General features: G+C 33.3%; 1 protein-coding gene and 1 pseudogene across 1 annotated transcript; one reads left to right on the forward strand and one right to left on the reverse strand.

Moving 5' to 3' along the window:
* Positions 1-10,023: 10,023 nt before the first annotated feature.
* LOC148575288 (putative expansin-B2) lies at positions 10,024-13,375 on the forward strand. The gene is made up of 4 exons (XM_088506160.1): positions 10,024-10,195; positions 11,276-11,388; positions 11,957-12,138; positions 13,045-13,375. Exons 1-4 carry the CDS (start codon positions 10,024-10,026, stop codon positions 13,373-13,375), a joined length of 798 nt encoding a protein of 265 aa, XP_088362286.1.
* Positions 13,376-14,458: 1,083 nt separating this feature from the next.
* On the reverse strand, positions 14,459-25,274 carry LOC107627772 (3-ketoacyl-CoA synthase 11 pseudogene; annotated as a pseudogene).
* Positions 25,275-26,186: the final 912 nt, after the last annotated feature.

Below are 26,186 nucleotides of genomic sequence, written 5' to 3' on the forward strand. Positions count from 1 at the left end.
CTTCTAAAAGAGCCTAAAAAATAAACACAAAACATATATCATATTTAAATCAACTTTATATATATATATATATATATATATATATATATATATATATATTGATGAATTTGAAAAACTCCAAATTAAATTGATGATAATCAAACATTATTAATATAATTAATTACAAAATTATTAATTTAAATTTTAATTCATATTTGCTAATTAATAATTTTGTTGCTTGCATATTTTGTTTTGGGCTGAAAGAAAAATTAACAAGTCCAATGTGAAGTTAAAATTCAGCTTTGGTACAAAAATGTTTTTAATTATTATGGCTGAATCAATGCTTGGTTAGATGGGCCATATTTTGTTGAACAAGCCTAAATTAATATTTGCTACTAGACCAACAAGGTTTGGTCCGAATTAAAAAGAAAGGGGGAAGAAGCTTTGCATGTTTAGTTCAGTTACCCATTCACTTGGGTTATGGAATTCAAATTTTGATTTACTTGGATTTAATGCAAGCATTGGAAACATGAAAGAGAAAGTGAAATTGATTTGATTGGCATCATTACTATCACCGCTACCAAGCCAAAGGGAAGTGGAAAACTTAATTCATTTCATTCTATCTCTTAGTTCCATTGAAAACATTTCAATTTACTCTTTCTTCTCTCTCAAGTTTCGGTCACTTCTTTGTCATAAAGAAAGATGAAGAAGCAAGCCATCAGAGGTAGTAGTAGAGAAGCTAGTTACAAGCAAGAAGCCATCGTGATGATGGCATCAAGAAAAAGAAGATCAACAGTATAGTGTGGCTGAGATCTTTGCCACTTATGGTAAGAAGTGGTGAGGAAGCCTCAAGCTCTCCATACCCGAAAATGGAAAAAATCCAATTCGGTCAGAGGAAGAAGATCCCTTGGAAGCATGGCTCGTCTCTACTTTTGCTCAACCACTACAGGAGGTAGCTACTGTAGCTACGTGGAGGATGAGGCAGAAGATAAGAGCAGGAGGAGCTGTCAAGTAATCAAGGACTCATCAAGGGTTAGGAATCCTTCTTGGGGAGCAAGTCAAGATGGAAGGCCCAGATTGATGAAGTTTGGTGAGAAGGGAAGACCCAGAGGTAATTGCATGTTGGTTTAAGCATTCAGTTTCCTCTCCTCTCTCTCTCTGGCCGAACCAGTTTTTGCATGAAGAAGAAGAAGTTGGCTCGGTTCAATAGTATCAACCTTGGAGGCTTTTCCTTCTATAAATAAGGGAGAACAGCCAGGGCTTGAAGCAAGGAGAAAAGAGTGAAAGTACAGAGTTCTCATAGCTACCCAAGCTAACAGAAGTTCTTCTCCTTCAATGTGTTTCTTTTTGTATTTTTCTGTTTAGTTTTGTCTGTCTTGAGTCTCATGAAAAAAAAAACAGTGAGGTTTGTATGAAAAAGCCATAGAGCAGAAAAAGGCAGAGTATACAAAATTAAAAGAAAAGCCATAGATGTCCTAGAGGTCCTTTGTACATCTGTGTTGTGTTTCATGATTCTGTGAAAATTCCCTTGCAAGTTGGGTTAGCACTTAGCAGTTGAAAGCTTGGTAGGTGACCAAGTCAAGTTCAGGATTGGGGTTAGATTCTGGACTTGTCTCAGATAGGAATGGTAGTTCCTAGGGAGAATTGGTGTATGTAATCATGAAGATTATAGTGAAATTTCATCATTGTTGTGATGGAGACTGGATGTAGGCTGCACTGCACTTAGCAGCTGAACCGGGATACTTTTGGGTGTGATTTTCTCTCTCTACTCTACTCAAATTCTGATTCCGTTCGAAGGAGACAAAATTGAAAAATATCTCCTCATTGGTTACGAGACAAAAAGAAAAAGTCTCTCGACCAGTGACGAGACAAAAAACAGAAATATCTCCTGAAGCGTTTTAAAAGGACAACAAGTTTTACTCAAAAAAAGGGAGCTAAGATTCAACCCCCTTCTCTTAGCCATTAATAACCATCATATTTCTATAAAATATTTATAGTAATGAAAAAGGAAACGTCTTTATGATGGGATAATATAAGACTAATACATAATATAAAGTTTACTATCATAAGCAATATGAGATTTATATTTTCTTATTACAATTAACTTATATACTTAACTTTCATAAAAAAAACAAAACTTATATACTTAACTTATAAATCTACTAGCTCCCACATCATTTTTTTATATAAAAAGAAAAAATATTCGTGCACTGACATGTGTAAAACATTTACATAGTTAGAATGAAAGAATCATTAGAGTTCTTGATAAATAGAGTTGTGTCAGTGGTGCCTCTTTGAAAACCATTTTTCAAAAGAAAAGAGCTAAGTCTCTCATACCAAGCTCTAGGAGCTTGTCTTAAACCATAGAGAGCTTTAGATAATTTGAAAACATGATCAAAATGCTCTTTATTTTCAAAACCAGGAGGCTGCTCCACATACACCTCTCTATCTATCACACCATTCAAAAATGCACATTTCACATCCATTTGATATAATTTAAAACCACAAAATGCGGCATAAGCTAAGAGAAGTCTTATGGCTTCCATTCGGGCAACAGGGGCAAATGATTCATCAAAGTCTATTCCTTCTTCTTGGTCATATCCTTGTGCCACTAGCCTTGCCTTGTTTCTTGCAATGCTACCATCTTCTCCCAACTTGTTCCGAAATATCCACTTGGTGCCGGTCACTTTCTTTCCACTTGGCCTTGGAACCAAAGTCCATACTTGGTTCTTTTCAAACTCAAGAAGCTCATCCTCCATAGCTTTAACCCAAGAAGGGTCACTGAGTGCTTCCTTGACGTTTTGAGGCTCTATTTGTGAAAGAAGGGCAATGTTTGATCCTTCATTTGCTTTTCTAGTGGAAGACCTTGTTTGCACTCCATGAGATACGTCCCCAATGACAAATTTCTCAGGATAATTCTTCAAGAATCTCCATTCACGAGGTCTGGTGGACCTGGAGGCAGATTCAGTCACCAAGGGATTCTAAACGCTGCTTGCTTGCAGAATTCCTTCAGATTCATGAGACAAAATGGAATTGTCTCTTGAATTCTCAGCATTAGCAGTTTCTGGTGCAGCTTGTCCAGAATTCTCTTTTTCATGATTTTGAGCAGCTTCATCTTCCTTTTGAGCTTGATTTCCTGCATCACAATCTTCCAAAATACTTTGTACCAAGTTAGTATCACAAAATGTAACATGTATGGACTCCTCAATAATCCTAGCATCTTGATGATAAACCCTATATACTTTACTAGTTGTGGAATATCCTACAAACAAACACTCATAAGCCTTTGGATCAAACTTACCCAAATTTTCTTTGTTGTTCAATACAAAACATTTGCATCCAAAGATGTGTAAGTAATCTAAGTTTGGTGGGTAGCCTTTCCAAAGTTCATAAGGGGTTTTCCTTAAAAATTTCTTTATGATTGTTCTATTCAAAATGTGGCAAGCCATGTTAACCGCTTCAGCCCAAAGGAATTTTAGAACATTACTCTCACAAAGCATAGCTCTTGTCATCTCTTGTATGCTTCTATTTCTTCTTTCCACAACACCATTTTGTTGTGGTGTTCTTGGACAAGAGAAGTTGTGAGATATTCCAAATTCCTCACAAAATGATTCAAATAAATTATTTTCAAATTCAGTTCCATGATCGCTTCTTATAGAAGAGATTTTCAAATCCTTTTCATTTTGAATTTTCTTGCAAAAAGGTTCAAAGGCCAAAAAGGCTTCATTTTTGTGTGCAAGAAATAAAACCCAACCAAACCTAGTGTAGTCATCCACAATTACTAAACCATAATGTTTACCACCTAGGCTTTGAGTTCTTATTGGACCAAATAAATCAATGTGTAGCAACTCAAGTGGTCTTTTAGTAGAGATGTCTTCCTTTGGTTTAAAAGAACTTTTTGTTTGTTTTCCCATTTGGCAAGCATCACAAGTGATATCTTTGTCAAACTTTATCAAAGGAAGACCTCTTACTAATTCTTTCTTTACAAGTTTGTTTATTTGAAACATACTTGCATGGCCCAATCTCTTGTGCCATAACCACTTTTCAGATTCTTTAGAGTGAAGACAAGCTACATTTTGATCTTTTAGTTCATCAAGAGTAAGTCCATATATATTATTGAAACGCTTGGCAACAAACATCACTTCATTTGTCTTTTCATTAACAACACAACATTCAAGCCTTTTGAAAACAACTAAATATCCTAAATCACACAGCTGACTTATACTCAAAAGATTATGCTTTAAACCACATACCAAAAGTACATCATCAATGAAAGTAGATTGCTCATTACCTACTTTTCCAACAGCAATGATTTTACCTTTATCATCATCTCCAAAGGTCACAAAACCTCCATCATACTTATTTAGTTTGATGAAGTAGGTTGACCTCCCATTCATGTGCCTTGAACATCCACTATCCATGTACCACATGTCCTTTTTGTTCTTGGATGCTAGGCAAATCTGCATGATGAGTTTCAAGTAGCCTTAGGTATCCAAATTAATTTGGATCCTTTGAAGTTAATCCATCTTGGTTGCCCAAGTGCATTGAAATCACAAACAACATTGTAGACTTTGTTTCCTACAACTCTCTTTTCAATGAAGCATTGTGCATATGAGTGACCAAATTTCTTGCAATTAACACAATAATTTTCTGGTGTGTGTTGCTGAAACTGATGTGAGTTATATTGCTTGAAATGATTAAAGTTTTGAAATTTTCTGTTTTTTGGAGGAGATGCATTTCTTTTGACAAACTGATTTTTATTAAATTTATTCCTCTTTGCAAAAGCATTTTCACCAGAATTTTTTTGAACATTTTTACCTTTCGAAAATGAGGTTTTGTTGTAAAAAGGTGGTTTCTTGAAAGCAGCCTCATTTTTCAAAATGTAACCCAAACCTGGCCGGTTTGAACTCGGACCAGTTCTTGGTGAAGGCTCAGCTTCATTTGTGTATTCTTCATCAGATTTTTCTTCACATGTTGAAACATATCCGATACCTGATTTGTTTGGTATGGATTTGGTATTTGATGAAGAGGCCACAAATTTTATAGAGGAAGTGGTAGAAACTACATCTTCCTTGGCTATGTAGCCTAAACCAGATTTTTCAAACAGTGGCCTTTGACTTGCAAGTAATTTATCCAAGTTGCTAGAACCTTGAGCAAATTTTGCTAAGTCACCATTCAGCCTTTTGATCATATCATTTAATCTTTCATTTTCAGCAATTAACTCATGAGAAGGATCCACAATGTGCTTTCCTTTTAATTTTTCAAGTTCAGATTTTAGAAATCTGTTTTCTTCAATAATGTCCAAGGCACATTCAGTTTCCTTCACTTTTTCTTTTAAAAAATCATTTTCAGCTCTTAACACATCTCTTTCAGATCTGCATTCATTGTATTTGTCAAGCAGTTTTGATGTGTTTAAAGTGAGATCATCAATAATAGCATGTAAGTCCTCAATGGTCAAATCATAATAGTTTACCTCATCAAGATTGTTGTTTCCAGCCATGAAGCAGTCTTTGTCATCTCCTTCAGATTCTTCTTCTTCATTTGAGTCATTTTCAAGATCCTTCCAAGCTGCCATGAGTACTCTCTTTCTTTCCTTCTTGCCTTTGTCCTCCTTCTTGAGCTTTGGACAGTTTAGCTTGAAATGTCCAGCCTCCTTGCAGTGATGGCACGTCACTTTGCTCAAGTCGATTTTGTGCTCCTTTGAACTTGAACCCTTGTATTTGCCCATGTTCTTCATCATCCTTCTAAATCTCCTAGCAAAAAACAAAAGTTCGTCATCTGAAATACCATCACTAGACTCACTCTCTTTCGGTTCTATTTGTGACTTGAGGGCTATTCCCTTTTTCTTTGAGTCTGTGTTTGTGTGTGTGGCTTCATAGGCAAGGAGTTTTCCTCTCAGCTCATCATAGGTTATGGGACTTATGTTCTCGGTTAGGACAGTGACAGTATTTTTCCATTCTTTTGTGAGGCTTCTAAGGAGTTTTCTCACCAAGGTTTGTTCTGTATAGTTTGTACCCATAGCATCAAGGTTGTTGATTATGATTGAGAATCTCTCAAACGCTTTATCAATGCTTTCTCCATCCTTCATGCTAAACATCTCATACTCTTTTCGCAACATATCAATCCTCATTTTTTTTACTTGTTTGGTGCCTTCGTGTGTAACCTTGAGTTTTTCCCAGATTTCTTTAGCTGTCTTGCATCTAGACACCTTCCGGTACTCTTCAAAGCTGATAGCACAATGAAGAAGGTTGATTGCTTTAGCATTCAGCTCTATCTTCTTCTTGTCATCTTCATTCCATTCAGCTTCTTCTTTTGGAGTCACCACTCCATCAGCACTTATTTTTGTTGGGATCTTGGGACCGCTCACAACAATCTTTCATATGTTGTAGTCAATGGATTGGATGAAAATCCTTATCCTTTCTTTCCAGTAGGAGTAGTTCTTCCCGTTGAAGAAAGGTGGTCGGTTGTTTGACTGGCCTTCAGTGAGGGTGTAGGCAACTGTGGTTGTGCCCAAGTTGTTCGCCATTGGATCTTTGCTCCAAGCGGTTAAGCTTGATTCTTGAGACCTTAGTTCCTGATACCAATTGAAGGTTGTAGTAGGCTTAGAGAAGGGGGGTTGAATCTATGCCTTCCTTTTAAGTTGCTGTTATGACCCTTTTAAACAAACTTTCAATTCTGATTCTGTTTGTACTCAGCAGCAGAAATTTATGAGACAATTTATTTTTGTCTCATGAATATCAGAAAACAGAACACAGCAGAGAAGAGAAAAGCTAACACCAGCATGTATCCTGGTTCGGTTGCCTTGTGCTATGCAACCTACGTCCAGTCTCCTCCACAACAATGGAAGAATTTCACTATAGTTAACAGTATTACATACACCAATTCCACAGGATTGACCAAATCCTTTCACACTCAAGTTCTAACCTAACTTGACATTGGCTATGCTAATACCTAACTATTCCTCTTAGTGCTAACCCAACTAAGAAAGGGATACCTCACAGGTACAAGATACAAGACATAAACCTACCTAAAGAAATCTGAAAATATTTCTAGGCTTTTCTCTCAAGTGTTTCACTCAGCCTTTTTCCACTCATGGCTTTTACTTGAGCTTTCTCACAATACCTTTTCTCACAAGAAATTACAGAAAGATAAACATAGAAAAGTACATTACAATCAGTAAAACATGAAGGAGATTGACTTCATCAGCAGCCTCTTTGCTATGTGCAAAACCAGATTCGCAAACCTCAAATGCAGTTCTTCAGTATTGGCCGAATGCTTCTTTAAAAGAAAGCATTATCCAAGTAGAGAAACTTCTTAACAGAACACTGTTCTCACACTCTGGTTTTCTCTCCTTGCTTTCTGAATGAACAGCAAGCTTCATTTATCTCCTTGCATGTTGCTGGGTTCTTCTTCCAAGGTCAACACCTTGAGCCTTGAGCTTCACCAACCCACAGATTCACTTTTTCACATTAAACCTTAGAGTAGAAACTTTGCTTCTGACTCCTTCATCTTGACCGAAAGCCACAAAGCAGTAACCATAGAAATCTTCTCATGGTCAACTTGATCTTAGCCATTGAGAAACTACTTGGTCCCCAAGTATCACTTGTGACCGTAGATGTGAAGCAGAATAGGGCAGAGAACAACTTTTCCTTGAATGCCATTTTCAGATATAGCAGAGAGTTGGGAAGAAGAGAAGAAGATCTGATGCATGCAAGATGTGATGGATTACCTTTAACTTAAGCTTGATTTGGTTTGGATTTTCTGTTTTAGCTTCTGTGCTTCATGCTTAAACTTTCTCTCTTTTGCTTCTTTGGTTACTAGCTTAGGGAAGAAGCTTTTTCTCTCTTTCTCTTTCTTACTTTTCTGAAACTTTGATTTGACTTGATTAGAGAGTAGAGGAACGTTGCTTCTGGTAAGGCAAGATGGAGGGAATTGAAAATCAATTCGGGCTTGGATCGGGTTCTTCTTAAGTTCAGCCCGTTGGTGCCTTGCCTTGCTTCTTGGAAGACTTTTGCTTGAGATGAAAGACTTGGACTTGTCTTTCTTACCATTTAGCCCATTAGCATATATCTTTTGTTTGATGTTGGGCTGCTGCAACACTTGTTTTTAGCCTGCATCACTTATAAAAAATAATCAAAACTAATTGGGTGATTAGTCCACTAATCAAATGTTTGTCATCATCAATATTATTAATTAATTTCTTAACTCAAAAAATTAAATTTATTTAATATTTACAAGAATATTTAAAATTTTAAAATATTAAAAATATTTTTATTTATTTATATTTTAACATATCTAATAAATCATCATCAAGCTTAATTTATGAATCTGAGCTTAGTTTGTTGATAAATTTAAATTTTTTAATTTTAAATTTATTTTACAATAGACTAAATACAAGTTAGATACTTAGGCTGTAAAGATGTATTTGGTTTAGCGTTTGGAGCATCAAAAAATGTAAGTTTATTAGTTTTTTTTAAAGCTTCACTTTTTTTTTTGGCTATTTGTTTTTCTTCAGTTTTTTTTCTTCTTCTAAACGCAAACGTAATTCTACCCTCCAACTCAAGTTTACCCAAAACTAAAAATTCTAGATTTTGCTTTTTTTTTAGAGGTTAGATTGAAATTTATTTTCTATCTATTAATTTTGTCTTTTATTATTCATATGATTAATTTTATTATTTTTTTATAATAATTTTTCTCTAATGATCTTTTATATATATTATTATTTTTTATAGAATTTTTATTATTTTTTATTTATATGAATTTTTTATGTTATTTTTTTGTATAGAATATTTTTTTCTTTGTATTATGATTATATTAATTTTATTAAAATATTAAAGAATACTGAAAATAATAAAGAATAAAATATTAAAATTTATTTAAATATTTAAAATAAAATTATAAGATAATATAAAATAATTATTTAAATTTATATCTTTTTTAAAAAATTTTATCTATAAGTAATTTTAAATAATATAATCGAAATAACATTTAATCTCTAATAGATCATCTGTCTCATTTTTATCTTTACGTACAAATAATACTGTTTAACGGCGAATATCGCAAAATGATGGTTAACCAATGTTATTAAACCAATAAAACAATTGTTTCGACCATATAATAATGAAAATATTAACCAAAGAAATGATTAAAATATTATACGGTTAAATCCATGTTACTAAACCAATGAAACAATTGTTTCAACCATATAATAACGGCACAATTCAAATATTAACTATATAATAATGTTGTTTGTAACGTTGTTTTATTTAAATGGTCATTTATATGGCTGTTAAGTCAATGAAATAATTCAATAATGATACCGTTCCTTCAAATATTAATAAATTGACGTTGTTAAGCCTCATTTATATATTATTCAAAATTTTCATTCCCATGATTTAGTTTTTAATAGGCAATGATTCTTTTCTTATAAAACTTGTTTATTTATATGTAATTTTCTTCTTTGGGAAGATAAGCATTTTTATTTATGGATAATTTTGTTATCCACATTCATTCATATTAATGACTCCGTCCTTTAGCATTTTGATAATCTAATGAATATTCTCTTATCTTTATTATTTTAAAAAGATTTTTAAGGGAAAAAAAAAGGGAAAAAAAAAACTAAACGTTGCAGCTTCTTAATATTTGAAGTAGGAGTCCCACTAGAGAGCTAATGACTTATTTGTACAATGTATACAATGAGCTATATGAGTTGAGAGTCAATGACTTATTCAGTTATTTGTACAATGTATACAATGAATTATATGAGTTACAAAATGAACATCACCCATAATATTTAGAATAACCATCTGTTTACTGGGATAATAAACAAAATTAAATGATATCAACAAAATTAGAATTAACATTATTAATATTAATTATTGACTACTGTGAATGTTGATTATGGTCTAACGTTAGGTTGTATGTGTTTGAAATAAAAAATATATGAAATTGAACTATTAAAAAGTATGTACTATAAATATTACTAGCTAGCAAGTTTGAAACATAATACATCACTATAGTTGCAAAATCTATCATCAATTCATCATGAAGGTTCACACATGTACTCTTGTAGTCCTTTGTTCTATGCTTTTAAGCACTACTTGCTATTGCATCAACCCCAAATTTTTCAATCCTTCCAAAGTTGCAAATGATGAGAAACCATGGAACCAAACACAAGCTACATGGTATGGAGCCCCCGATGGTGCTGGATCAGATAGTGAGTGTGCAAGTTAAATTAATCTTTATTATATAGACTTTGTATATTTAATTAATTGACATGCTAATATTGAAAATTTTCTTTGTGTATGCACCAAGTGTGAAAGCCTTTATTTTATTTTATTTTATTTTTTTCATTTCCATACAAGTATACTGTGTCATATCAACAACCATAGTTGATTTTAATAATTGTATTACCAATTGCTCTTTTGTCACGGAATTATTTTTAAAAATTTAAATTTTTATAAATAGATGTAAATAAATTATATATAACATATATTTTTTTTTGTAATAGCTTTATTCTTAAGTTTGAAACCTGGGTAATGCAGAGATCTCTAGTCATGTTTTGTGCTAAAATTTTACTCATTTGTTTGCTTTTAATTTAAAAGAATAAGACAGTAAGGATTAAATTTTAAATATTTCAGTTATAAACATCCTAATAATATATCATATAATTATTACTTTTTCGAACACTGTACTACTTAAGAGTTCATCAGATTGACAGGTGATATATATATATTAATTTTAGATCTAAAATATTAGAATTTAATAATATATACATTCATATTAAGGATGCATGTAATAAGATAATTAAGAATAATATTACAATTGAGTCAATTTTATGATGTACACATAGATACAAGATACGACATAATTCGAAATAATACATGGGCATATAAATTTTAAATTTTATAAAGTATTTTTAAAAAAATTATTAATGATATTTTGATATATTATTAATTTAAAATATAATATTTTAACTCTTTTTAATATATTTTTTTATTATATAAAATATTTAAAATAATTTTTTTAATAAATAATACCATTTCTAAATTTATTTCAAAGATATATATTAATGATAAAAATTGTACACAGTATTTAAATATTCAAGTGTATTTAAAAAAATATTTTATATTTTTTATTAAGACACATATCAAATGTCGTGTCAAAATATATCAGAACATACATATACCACAACTCATTAAAATATTGGTGCTTGAAAAACTCAATCAAACTAATATGTATATGTTAGAAATTAATTAATTAATTAATTTCATGATATTAACGTAATTATGTGCAGGTGGTGCATGTAATTATGGTAAAACTGTAGAGAGTCCTCCGATCTCTAAATTAACCGTGGCGGCTGGTAATTTTATTTTTCGCAAGGGCTATGGATGTGGTTCTTGTTATGAGGTACATTTATTTGCTTTAATTTTTCATAAAAATTTCCCTGTTTTTTTTTATATTTTTGGAAATATGTTGAGGAATTTATTTTAATAAAAATATAATTACTAGAAAAAAAATTCAAAAATATCTTTTCTGAGTAAGCTACTATTTTTATTTTTTTTAAAAAAATATAAAAATGTATTAAAAGACGAATTAATATTTTGAATAATATTAAATATAAACAACTTTTATGTTATTTCACACCTAACCACTAAACTTTTATGTATTAAAATCATTATTTTGAAAAAAAAAAAGAGAAAGGATAGAGAGGAATAACTGTTGCTTAATCAATTTATTACTTATTATGTTAAAATTCATTTATCTTTTAAAAGAATTTTTAATTTTTAAAAACTACAATTACGTACAATTTTTTTTAATTTATCAGTATAAATACTTTTTCAAAAAATCATTTTAAATAGTCCATTATACATATTGTACAGATATTCCATTAGCTCCCTAGCAGAATTCTTTTTCTTTTTATTTTCATTTAATGATGGAAAATATGATAACAAATGAAGATGATTATGATATATAGGTGAAATGCACAGATAATGCAGCATGTTCAGGAAAGTCCGTGACGGTGGTGGTAAGTGATGAATGCTCATCGTGTTCAGGATACCATTTCAATCTCAGTGGCGCCGCTTTTGCTTCCATCGCAAATCCAGGTCAACAAGATACTCTTCGCAAACTTGGACAAGTCAACCTTCAATACAGAAGGTATATAATGCTTTGCAAATAATTTTATTATTTTCAAACTAAATCTTTTATATATAGTAATCCAATAAGTTGGTTCTCTTAATTATTTATGTTTCGGAAAAATTATTAGTTCCAAAAAAGAACTAAAACAAAAATTAATTTTAAATAGTTTTAACAAAATGACAATTAAATTAGTCCATTTATATTAAAAAAACTAATATGACTTTTTATTTTGTTTAGAATTAATTTGTTTAATATTCTAAAATTATTAGAGATATTTTTTTTTGTTAGAGATCAATTTATTTAAAGCATGAATTGTAAAAGATTATTTTGGAATATTTCTTTCCCTTTGTGTTAAAATAAAATTGAATTGATTTTCGATTCTCCTTGAATTTTAATTAACTGGCTTGTTTTTCAGATTCTATTAAAATTCGAAGAATTTGATAGGAATTCATTTAATTTTAAATTTTAATAAGCACTAATAAAATTAGAATGATCCATTTTAGTCATCACGATTTACAACAAAATCTAATATATTTTAAATATATAATCATTCCAATAAATCCCAAAATATAACCATTAATTAGGTTAAAGGTTTAATGGCTAGTTGGGCACCAAGTTAAAATATTAGAAATATAAATATTCACGTATCTTTTCATCTTAAATTTTTGAAAAAAAATAATTTTATAACATAATATCAGAATTTTTATAACTGAAAAATCTAAAATTTCATATTTGTTGAATCCAAAAAAATAAATAAAGACACAAATCCAAAAAAAAAAATTCTTGGATCATGAGGAATATATCATCAAAAGATTTAGATCAATATAATAAAAATAAAAATAAATATTTCTATTTTTGCATTTCAAACTATTTAAAAATAATATATATTCTAGTGTTAATTTTAATTTGTGTCGTGTGTTTCAGGGTTTCATGCTCATTTGGGAATTTTGTAGCAGTGAGGATCGGTGAAAACTCTAGACCACCAACTTACATGGAAGCATCAATCGAATATGTAAATGGAGATGCAGAATACATTGATTTAGAAGTTCGTGATCAAAGTTTTCTTACCGTTTCTCGTGTGGGGGGTGCAACATGGAGTTTCTTTTTCGCCGGTTATAATTTGCAACCTCCAATGACTTTAACGCTCACTCAACGTTATTCCAATGGCACCAAAGGAAATACCATTCAACTTCCTAATATCATCCCAATTGATTGGAAGATTGGTCAAGTTTATCAATCAAAGACAAATTTCTAGAAGACTCTTACTAGAAAAATTTACTATATTTCTATTTATAAATAGAGTAATGCTAGGTATGCTAGGTAGACAATTAATTAATGCTAAATAAGGTAAGTTCTAGTTGTTTTTGGCTGATTTTCTTTAGTTACCAAATATTTTTGTTATAAATAATTGTCTTCTTTTTTTTCAAATGAAAAACTATGAATTTGACATAAGTATAATGGTGAGTAATTGCCAAATAAGACTATTGAATCTACTTTTATTATATATGATGAAATAATCATGTTACATGTATACTAAAATTAGTAATTAAAATCAGCTATCATTATAAAATATATGTTGGAATATAAATATATATTAGAAATAAATTAAAATCACGCATGTATTTATATGTAAATATATTGATGACTGATTTTAGTGACTAATTTTAGTACACAAATTTTTTATAATCAACATATGAAAAAGTTTTGACATGCAATTTCTTTTCTTTGTAAGATATCTTTCATCGTATGTAATTTATAGAAAAAAAAAATTATTAACTCCAAAAATTAAATTCATAATCTTCTAATTTTTGTGTAAAATATTTATATCTTGACTCAGATTAAATTTATTATTATTATATATATAATGAAAAACTCACAACAATTGTGAGTTAAATTTTAAAGTGGTTTTTGAGATTTACGAATTGCACCAATTTAATTCCTGACTTATCAATTATACTGTTTATATCTCCGACTTTGTTAAAAATGTACCATGTTGGTCCCTCTTCATATTTGCGGCCAGTTTATCTGCCGCCAGCAGTGACATGTCACACTGACGTATATAATGGCTAGCTGAGGTAGCAATTGGAACTATTTAACCCATTGTGGTCTCTCTACCTATTTTCAACCCTAATTTCAGCATCACATCTCTATCGCTCTTCATCTTCTTTTCTTTGCTCAAGAATGTTCTTCTCCTACTTTTTTGTAATTACTCTTATTTGAAACTGAAAGTAAAATTATGATTGGATGTGCAAGTTAGGATCAAGGGATGATATGTGAAATTGTATTGTTTAGCATTATAATGATGAAACCTTAGAACCTCAATTGGGAAGTTGTGGACCTAATCAGTCCAAAAGTTTTTTTTCTTAATAGGGTTTATAATCTTGAGAGCTTTCCATACTACACTATTACACTTAAATTCAGAATCAAATGTTATTTGCCATACTCTATTACCTTTCTTGACCCTTCCTTTGGTTTCACGTAAGCCAATTCATACCATAACAAACTGCTAGACGTATTTCCAAAACGATAAAAGGTCATTCTTGATGGCTCCATATGTCATGGAGATAGCTGCAAGTTCTTCTCCAACTCATCCAAAATGGCCCTGCCTCCTGTATGGATGCAAAAATGTTCGAAGCCAAGCTTGAAATCTGGAATATATACTTTGACTTTCGACTTTAAAAGTTTTTTGGCAACCAATGTTGCAAAGAATAGCAACTGCTCAGATGTTGGAAGCACAAGAGGGCCTAATGTGGTGATGTTGGTTTTCAAAGTATCCCTTGTGATGGTTTTAGTGGCTAAGAGAAGGGGGGTTGAATCTTAGCCCCCTTTTTTGTCTTGGTAACACTTGCTGATCTTTGAGGAGACTTTTCTGTTTTTATCTCGTCCCTAGCCACGAGACTTTTTATTTTTGTCTCGTCACTTGGCACGAGCTATTTTTGGTTTTAGCTCCTGTGCAGTAGAAACAGAAATGGTGAAGTAGAGAGAGAAGATTACACCCAGATATATCCTGGTTCAGCTGCTAAGTGCCATGCAGCCTACATCCAATCTCCATCACAACCATGATGGAATTTTACTATAATCAATCTGATTACAAGTTGTAAAGTGCTAACCCAACTTACAAGGGGATTCCCACAGAATCATGAAACACAACATAGATGAACAAAGGAACTCTAAGACATCTATGACTTTTTCTTTTAATTTTGCACTCTCTGCCTTTTTTCGCTCTATGGCTTTTTCATACAAACCTCACTGTTTGCCTTTTTCCATGAGACTCAAGACATGACAAAATTAAACAGAAAAATACTAAACATAATACATTGAAGGAGAAGAAAATCTGTAAGCTTAGGTAGCTCTGAGAATCCTATGCCTTGCATTCTCACTGCTTACTTCTAACTTCTTGCTCTAACCAGTGGCTGTTCCCCCTTTTTATAGAAGAGAGAAGCCTCCACACTTGAAGCTAAAAACCCAAGCCAAATTCTTCTTCCTTCAAGAAACTGGTTCGGCCACACAGAGAGAGAAGAGATAACCATGCAATAACCAACATGCAATTACCTCTAGTCCTTCCTTGGTCATCACTCTTCATCAATCCGAGCTCTCCATCCTTGGCTTGTTCTCCAAGATAGATTTCTGGCCCTTGATGCTTCATGATGATGATGACTTCATCTGCTTCAATCTCTGCCTCTACCATCACTTCGCCACTCTAGCTACTTCCTGTGGTGGTTGAGCAGAATCAAAGACAAGCCATCTCCTCCAAGAATCTCCACTTGCTGGCCGAGATCTTCTTCTTCCTTTTTGAGCATGAAGAGGCCAAGATCTTGTCACCATATCTTACCATACATGGTCGAAGATCTTAGCCACAGCATACTTTTTCTTTTTTATGTTTTCTTGCCATCATCATGATGGTCTTGTAGAGTATTCTTCCTTCACTTCGGTAGCTATGCTTAGCTTCCATGGTTTCTCTGTGTTATGACCGAAGGTTAGAAGCAAAAGAGAGAAGAAAGGAAGGTATGAACATTAACTAAAGGATTTAGACAAAATAAATTAAATGTCCACTTCCTTTTTGTTTCTTGGTAGCATGCCTTTCATTAAAGGCCATCAATCAAATCAAAGAAACTTTCTCTTTCATATTTTCCATGCATTTATTAGCTTTACTTAATAAAATTTTGAATTCCACTTCATGATGAGTAAAGAAGTTCCGTTGGAAGCAATGGAACTTTGCTTTATATGCTTAATGGATTCGGATTATGCATTGGGTCTTGTAGTATCAATATTAATTTGGGCTTGTAGCAATAATAACTTCAATTTGGCCCAAATAATATCACAACAATTCAACCATACTTCTTTGAACATTTTTTGAATCAAAGCTGAATTAGAAATAAAATCACACTTGGGCTTGTAGCAATTATATTTTATTTTCGGCCCAATTATAAAACCTGCAACACAAAATTATTAATTAACATATGTTAGATGAAAATTAAATTAATAATTTTGTAATTAATTATTTTAATAATGTTTAGTCATCACAAATATTAATTTAGAATTTTCTAAACTCATCAATCTCTCCCTTGATGACAAACATTATTAAAATTGAAATGGAAAGAAATTTAAAGATTTGAGTATAAAGTACTCCTTTTGAAGATTTGAATTTCTCCCCATTTCTAATTGTCACATGGCTCCCCCTTAATATATGTTGTTTTTACCAAGGGAAGCACTAACCTGTAACAATTTTAATCAAGCTTCAAGTAACAATGTTATTCAACATATTAATTTTGAAAATGTTGAATGCTTGATTTATGAGCAGAATTGGATGATAATCAAAACTCATTTGTTATCAATAAATTGATTTTATGCTCAAACTATAATCAACCAAAAAGTCTTTTGAAAATAAATTGCTGTTTAAAATATTTTTCATTCAAATAAGAGCAAAGTAATTATGATAAGGAAAATATTTTTAATCAAGCTTGATCCTTTCAAACCATAGCAATTTTCAAACTTCATGTTTATATCATAGTTTAAAGGAACTGCCAAAGACAATTCAAAACAGCAACCTAAACAACAATAATTTTATCAAGGTAAGTTAAATGTCACACAACAAACATTTTACCAAGATAAATATTAAATTACAAACTTCAAAGCTTCAAGCATCAACTCAAAACAGCAAGCATCAATTAGATGCATTATTAACATCAAACACATAACAAAATATTGAAACTTAAAACGAGGGAGATCATGAATCCAAACAAAAATTTTATCCCTGTTTTGTTAATTTCAATTTTCAGCACTTTCTCCCCCTTTTGGCATCAAGGGGCACTGCAAAATAAATGAGAACAACATACAAAAGGCAAAATATTTGTTTTTCACCAAAACACAATGGTCCAGTCAGCACACATGCATTTGAGCAAATGACAATCAAAGCTTAACTCGAAATTAATCCATTAACACAGAGTGTTCAAAACAGAGCCAGATCAGAACGTAAAACAAAGCAAAACAAGTTAATGAAACATAACAGTTTCAATTCAGCCCTTTTTCCTTCTCCCCCTTTTGTCATTAAGGAGGGACCTGCAAAGCAATGCAATCCATTATAATTCAAGCATAAAATAAAACAGCATCGAGTTAAGTTTGGTACAGTCATCCAAGACACATGAAAATAATTTTCCTGAGTCAAATACACATAGAGCAAAATAACAGAGCTTTCAGCAGCAGCAACAGGTAACCAAAATTCAACATGTTCAAAAATATTTCCTGCCAAACAATTCAATCAAGCAAAAATATCCAGCAACATAAAGTTCAGCCAACATATCAGATCAAATAAAAATTGACAGGCAATAAATATCAGAAAATTCAGAGTATCATTAGATCAGTCACTCTCTTTTTCTACTATCCTCCCCTATTAAGATATGATGTGATAATCTCCAAAAATTATTATTATTATTATTATTTTATTTTTTTTAATAAAAATATGATGAAGAACTCAAACGGGCCAGAGTCATAGAGTGGGTAAAAGAAATTGGTTGGGCCCATGATTATTAATATCAGAATCTGTCTCCCCCTGTATCAATGCCAGTTCATCACGTCCTCAATTTAGTCTCCTGATTTCCTACGAGACAAAAACAAACAGAATCAAAAAATTTACAAATTCTCAACAGAACTTAATTCTATCATTCCCAAACTATTTCTCAAGGTGCAGAATCTGTCTTCACAGAGGGGCTTAGTGAAAATATCCGCAAGTTGATCTTCGGATTTTACAAATTGAATATCAATAGTTCCCTTTTGCACATGTTCTCTAATGAAATGATATTTTATCTCAATGTGCTTTGTTCTTGAGTGCAAAACAGGATTTTTTAAAATATTTATGGCACTCATGTTGTCACAGAACAAGGGTATACTATTGATATTTAATTTGTAATCCTCTAATTGTGTTTTTAACCAAATTAATTGAGAGCAACATGTAGATGCGGAAATGTATTCTGCTTCAGCTGTGGATAAGGCTACTGTGGCTTGCTTCTTGCTTGACCACATGTTGAGCGAGCTTCCAAGGAAGCAACACATGCCCGATGTGCTCCGTCTATCCACTCTATCTCCCGCATAATCTGCATCACAAAATCCTACTGCACAAAAGTCATCAGATTTAGGATACCACAAGCCATAATCACAAGTTCCCTTAATGTATCTAATGATGCGTTTAACAGCCGTAAGATGAGATTCTTTTGGGTGAGATTGAAACCTTGAGCATACACCCACACTTTGAACAATATCCGGTCTAGAGGAGGTAAGGTACATGAGTGAACCTATCATTCCCCTATACCTTGTTTCATCCACATCTTGGCCATCATCATCCTTTTCAAGTTTTGTGTTAGGATGCATTGGTGTACCCATTGATTTGGAATTTTCTAGGCCAAACTTTTTGATAAGTTCTTTTGCATACTTTCCTTGGTGAATAAAAGTACCACTAGGAGTTTGTTTGATTTGGAGGCCAAGAAAGAAAGTTAGCTCTCCTATTAAACTCATTTCAAACTCACTAGTCATAAGTTTTCCAAACTCTTCACACAAGGATACATTGGCCGATCCAAATACAATGTCATCAACATAAACTTGAACAAGGAGTATATCATCATTAGATGCTTTAATAAATAAAGTAGTATTGGTGGTACCCCTTTGAAAATGATTTATTTTCCAACAAGAAGGCACTAAGCCTTTCATACCAAGCTCTTGGAGCTTGTCTAAGACCATAAAGAGCCTTAGATAGTTTAAAAATATGATTTGGAAACTCTTTATCCTCAAAATCGGGGGGTTGAGCCACATACACTTCTCTATCAATAAAGCCATTAAGGAAAGCACATTTAACATCTATTTGAAACATTTTGAAACCTTTATGGGCAGCATAGGCAAGAAGCAGCCTAATTGCTTCCATTCTAGCTACCGGTGCAAAAGACTCATCAAAAACTATACCCTCTTCTTGATCGTAACCTTGGGCCACTAATCTAGCCTTGTTACGAACAACTTGTCCTTCCTCACCAAGTTTATTTTTAAATACCCACTTAGTACCCGTAACTTTCTTACCATCCGGATGTGGTACTAGTGTCCAAACCTTATTCTTGTCGAATTGGGCAAGCTCTTCTTGCATTGCTTTAACCCACGATGGATCTTCAAGAGCTTGTTTGACATTTTTGGGCTCCATTTGTGACAAGAAGGCAAAATTTCTTGGTTCGGATTGTCTTTTGGTGGTGGATCTTGTTGATACGCCTTGAGAGGGATCACCAATGATAAAGTCATGAGGATAACCCCTCATAGATTTCCATTCTCTAGGCTTTTCGGACAGGTGTTGATCTTTGATGAACTTCTAGTTGTCTCACTGTTTTAGTTTCTCGTGCCTGCTCAGGAGACAAAATGGAAATGTCTCCTCCAATCTGACGAGACAAAACTGGGCTGACAGATTCCTCATGTTGAACAGATTTGGAATTTTCTTTACTTGTTCCATCCTCATCTCCATCTGAATCATTATATATCACAGCACTGGGAATTAAGTTAGAATCACAAAAAGTAACATGTATGGATTCCTTTATGGTTCTATGCTCTTTGAGATAAATTCTATAGGCCTTGCTTGTGGTGGAATATCCAACAAACATTCCTTCATAGGATTTTGGATCAAACTTTCTAAGGTTTTCTTTATTGTTAAGCACAAAGCATTTGCATCCAAAAACATGAAAGTACTTAAGATTTGGAAGGGTTCCTTTCCATAGCTCATAAGGGATTTTCTTCAACCATTTTCTAATGATTGTCCTATTCAAAATGTAGCAAGCTGTATTCACAGCTTCAGCCCATAAAAATTTAGGAATCTCATTCTCACAAAGCATGGCCCTAGTCATCTCTTGAAGGCTTCTATTCCTTTTCTCAACTACCCCATTTTGTTGAGGTGTTCTAGGGCATGAAAAGTTATGAGAAATTCCTAAGTCATCACAGAATTTTTTAAAATCTTGATTTTCAAATTCTTTTCTGTGATCACTTCTCAAATGAGCAATTTTTAAATCCTTTTCATTTTGAATTTTCTTGCAAAGAGTTGAAAATGCATGAAAGGCATCATTTTTATGAGCAAGGAAAAGTACCCAACCAAATCTAGAGTAATCATCTACCACCACAAGACCATAGTGTTTACCTCCTAAACTTTGTGTTCTTGTTGGTCCAAAAAGATCAATATGTAACATCTCTAATGGCCTTTTGGTTGAGATTCCATCTTTAGGTTTAAAAGAGAATTTTACTTGTTTGCCCAATTGGCAAGCATCACAAGTAAGATCCTTATCAAATTTGATGTTTAGAATTCCTCTAACCAGATTTTTCTTAACTAGCTTAGAAATTTGGTACATGCTTGCATGACCCAACTTTCTATACCATAGCCATTTTTCAGATTCAAGGGATGTAAAGCATGTTACATTTTGTTCTTTTAGGTCCTCAAGAGTCAATCCATACACATTATTGCATCTTTTAGCTTCAAATAAAATATCCCCAGTTTTCTCACAAACAACTAAACAAACAAACTTCCTAAAAATAACCTCAAAGCCTAAATCACACAGTTGACTAACACTAAGTAAATTATGCTTCAAGCCATTCACAAGAAGAACATCATTTATACAAGAAGAAAAATTTTTTACCAACTTTCCCAACAGCCACTATTTTTCCTTTCGCATCATCACCAAAAGTGACAAGTCCTCCATCATATTCATCAAGCTTTATGAAGAAGGTTGTCTTTCCGGTCATATGCCTAGAACATCCGCTATCCATATACCACATATTCTCCTTCCGTTTGGATGCTAGGCACACCTGATCTATGTGATCTGCCATGAGACAAGGTTGTGACTTGGTCTCGGATTCCTCATCATCATCATCCGAGTCATTTTCCAAATCTTCCCATGAAGCCATCAGTCCCTTCTTCTTTTCTTTTTTCGGCTTCTCCTTCTTCTTCAACTTGGGACAATCAGATTTGAAATGCTCAAATTCCTTGCAGTTATAACAGGTCACTTTGCTGAGGTCTTTCTTCATTTTCCTTGAGCTGCTGCCTTTGCTTTTGAGCTTCACCATTTTCCTGAATTTTTTGGCAAACAAAACAAACTCATTTTCAGAAGAGTTATCACTGGATTCATCATCCAGAGGGTTAGTCACAGAAGAAAAAGCGATTCCTTTCTTTTTTGGATCCCTTTTTAAATAAGTATTTTCAAAAACAAGAAGGTTTCCTCTCAAATCATCACATGTCATGGAATCTAAACTACTGCTCTCAGAAATAATTAAAGCTTTTGTTTTCCACTCTTTTGTGAGACATTTCAGCACCCTTCTCACAAGCACAGAATCAGGATATGTAATTCTTAGAGCATCTAAGCCAACAATGATGATGTTGAAGCGTTCAAACATCTCATCAATAGATTATCCTTCCTTCATTGCAAACATTTCATACTCTCTGTTCAACATATCTGTCCGAGTCTTCTTTACAATAGAGGTTCCTTCATGAGTGATTTTCAATTTGTCCCAGATTTCTTTTGCCGTTGTGCATCGTGATACCCGCCAGTATTCCTCGAAGCTGATAGCACAGTTGAGTAAGTTAACAGCCTTGGCACTTAGCTCCACCTTCTTCCAATCTTCCTCTGTCCACCTTGCTTCTGGTTTAAGAGAGACTATTCCTTCAACACTGGTGATAGTTGGAAATTGAGGACCATCCAAAATGATCTTCCAGAGTCTGTAGTCTACTGCTTGCACAAAGATTTTCATTCTCTCTTTCCAATAGGTATAGTTTTTCCCATTGAAAAGAGGCGGTCTGTTGCTTGACTGTCCTTCTGTAAGATTGTAGGACACCATATTAGAGCCACTGCTTTCTGCCATTTGGATCTTTTCTCCAAGCTGCAAAGCTTGATCTCTTTGAGACCAAGCTCTGATACCAATTGATGGTTTTAATGGCTAAGAGAAGGGGGTTGAATCTTAGCCCCCTTTTTTGTCTTGGTAACACTTGCTGATCTTTGAGGAGACTTTTCTGTTTTAATCTCATCCCTAGCCACGAGACTTTTTATTTTTGTCTCGTCACTTGGCACGAGCTATTTTTGGTTTTAGCTCATGTGCAGTAGAAACAGAAATGGCGAAGTAGAGAGAGAAGATTACACCCAGATATATCCTGGTTCAGCTGCTAAGTGCCATGCAGCCTACATCCAGTCTCCATCACAACCATGATGGAATTTCACTATAATCAATCTGATTACAAGCTGTAAAGTGCTAACCCAACTTACAAGGGGATTCTCACAGAATCATGAAACACAACATAGATGAACAAAGGAACTCTAAGACATCTATGGCTTTTTCTTTTAATTTTGCACTCTCTGCCTTTTTTCGCTCTATGGCTTTTTCATACAAACCTCACTGTTTTCCTTTTTCCATGAGGCTCAAGACATGACAAAATTAAACAGAAAAATACTAAACATAATACATTGAAGGAGAAGAAAATCTGTAAGCTTAGGTAGCTCTAAGAATCCTGTGCCTTGCACTCTCACTGCTTACTTCTAACTCCTTGCTCCAACCAGTGGCTGTTCCCCTTTTTATAGAAGAGAGAAGCCTCCACACTTGAAGCCAAAAACCCAAGCCAACTTTTTCTTCCTTCAAGAAACCGGGTCGGCCACACAGAGAGAGAAGAGATAACCATGCAATAACCAACATGCAATTACCTCTAGTCCTTCCTTGGTCATTACTCTTCATCAATCCGAGCTCTCTATCCTTGGCTTGTTCTCCAAGATGGATTTCTGGCCCTTGATGCTTCATGATGATGATGACTTCATCTGCTTCAATCTCTGCCTCTACCATCACTTCGCCACTCTAGCTACTTCCTGTGGTGGTTGAGCAGAATCAAAGACAAGCCATCTCCTCCAAGAATCTCTTCTTGCTGGTCGAGATCTTCTTCTTCCTTTTTGAGCATGAAGAGGCCAAGATCTTGTCACCATATCTTACCATACATAGTCGAAGATCTTAGCCACAGCATACTTTTTCTTTTTTATGTTTTCTTGCCATCATCATGATGGTCTTGTAGAGTATTCTTCCTTCACTTCGGTAGCTATGCTTAGCTTCCATGGTTTCTTTGTGTTATGACCGAAGGTTAGAAGCAAAAGAGAGAAGAAAGGAAGGTATGAACATTAACTAAAGGATTTAGACAAAATAAATTAAATGTCTACTTCCTTTTTGTTTCTTGGTAGCGTGCCTTTCATTAAAGGCCATCAATCAAATCAAAGAAACTTTCTCTCTCATATTTTTCATGCATTTATTAGCTTTACTTAATAAAATTTTGAATTCCACTTCATGATGAGTAAAGAAGTTCCGTTGGAAGCAATGGAACTTTGCTTTCTATGCTTAGTGGATTCGGATTATGCATTGGGTCTTGTAGCATCAATATTAATTTGGGCTTGTAGCAATAATAACTTCAATTTGGCCCAAATAATATCACAACAATTCAGCCATACTTCTTTGAACATTTTTTGAATCAAAGCTGAATTAGAAATAAAATCACACTTGGGCTTGTAGCAATTATATTTTATTTTCGGCCTAATTATAAAACCTGCAACACAAAATTATTAATTAACATATGTTAGATGAAAATCAAATTAATAATTTTGTAATTAATTATTTTAATAATGTTTAGTCATCACAAATATTAATTTAGAGTTTTCCAAACTCATCACCTTGCAATCATCGTAAGATCTTTTGATAATGTGGCACCAACTTTGCCATTGGCATCATCTTCTTGTGTAACGCAGCTAAAGTTCTTGTCTTCACTGGCTTTGTTCGTGCGAACAGTGTGAAACAATTGGTATTTCGACCATCTCTTGTTGGAAAGTAAAATTGCAGCTCCTCCCACATGGAACAATTTAAGACGAGTTTCGATCAATCATTTCCAGTATACCAATTCAAAGTAATATTCTCCGTGCTAACTACTATTGCATATGAGTTGGAATGTACTTGGAGAAAATTTTTAGCAAGATCAGTCGATATAACTTTGGCACTAGCTACACCCCCATTCCACCCAAGTTAAAGCTCTTTATATTCCCTCGGAACTTATAGTGATTGACAATATTTGCAGACAGGGATGGAGTTGGATTGAACAGGCTACAATTTACAATCAAAATCTCAATGTCTTTTGGATTTATTGAAGTCTTTGCTAACAGATCATCAATTGCACCAAACATTACATCCTCGACTTCTTTCCTAGCTGTACACATTAAAGGGTTTGGAGGAATGCAAAGGACAGCCTATGGAAGATAAGTGTTGTCCCCAAGACCAGATCTCTCAAGAATTTTTCGTTGGAATTCGAGATTTTCTGGACCACTGAAGCATGGGACGATAGCCACATCCACAACGCTCTGGCACCCGCGAAGGTCTGCTCCGACTTCGAGTTCTCATCGATGATCTTGTAGAGCTTCTTTGACCCTGACTCGCACACCAATCATGATTTTGCTTTCAATTTTAAAGAGTAACAACAAAGAAGCAGGAGAAGAACGTTCCTGAGCAAAGAGAAGAAGATGAAGAGCAATAGAGAAGTGATGATGAAATTAGGGTTGAAAATGGGTAAAGGGACCACAATGGGTCAAATAGTTTCAATTGCCACCTTAGCTAGCCATAATATACGCCAGTGCCATGTTACTGCCGGCGGTAGGTAAACTACCCGAAGATGTGGAGAAGGACCAACGTGGTGTATTTTTAACAAAGTCCGAGACATAAATAGTACAATTGGTAAGTTAGGGGCCAAATCGATACACTTCGTAAATCTCAGGAGTTAATTTGGAATCTAACTCTAACAATTGTTGATGAAGGAATGGAGTGGTAGTGAGAATGATATCAAATTAAGAGGAACAAAGAGAGAAAAATAGAGAGAATCAATAAAATGAATATAGTGTGTATGAGTCATAGTGATTACAAACACATAATTCAGCTTATTACGAGCAACAAGCAATATTCAAACCATGTCCTATAGAGTGAGAAATTGAGATTTGAGAGTAGAGAATGTGTGGGTGGCATCAGTTAAAAGAAATAACCGATGAAGAGGATGATTTTTTTTTAAGATCAGTTTATTTTATTTTTTGTATTTGGTTATATTTGGGCTTTTTAATGTTTTTTAGAAAAAAGATATAAGCCAGTGCTACTTGGCCCACCCGCCAAAGATGCGGGCAAGCGTGATGTGTTTGGCGGATTTTCTTTTTTTAGTAGTTTTAATTTTTAAATTATTTTTTTTTGCGGGTTAAATAAGCCAATTTAATAGATTTCGTCTTATTTATCACCTCTATATCAGACATCTTAGTTGAGAAAGGCTTTAAATGAATTAGACTTTTCATGAATTTTTCTCGAATATTATAGCAATTAATTTGGATGTGGTTAATTTTCTTGTGAAACATTAAGCTAGAATAAATGCAATATAGATGATCGATTGACTGTTACGGTATGTACTAATAGGTTTGGTTATAAGTTTTTCATACAACAAAAGATTTGATTAGAGATATTTCTCATTAGTGATGTGTCATCAGTGATGGTAGCTTAACATTGAAAATTCTTGA

The sequence above is a fragment of the Arachis ipaensis genome, chromosome B2 (genome assembly GCF_059453495.1).
Source record: "Arachis ipaensis isolate K30076 ecotype BB chromosome B2, ASM5945349v1, whole genome shotgun sequence".
Taxonomy (NCBI): Eukaryota; Viridiplantae; Streptophyta; class Magnoliopsida; order Fabales; family Fabaceae; genus Arachis; species Arachis ipaensis.

Bases quoted from the DNA above. Each gene is read 5' to 3' on its own strand.
- LOC148575288 (XM_088506160.1), top strand. From the start codon at position 10,024: ATGAAGGTTCACACATGTACTCTTGTAGTCCTTTGTTCTATGCTTTTA. The intron at 10,196-11,275 runs GTGAGTGTGCAA...AATTATGTGCAG, and splicing joins CGATGGTGCTGGATCAGATA to GTGGTGCATGTAATTATGGT. The intron at 11,389-11,956 runs GTACATTTATTT...TATGATATATAG, and splicing joins GATGTGGTTCTTGTTATGAG to GTGAAATGCACAGATAATGC.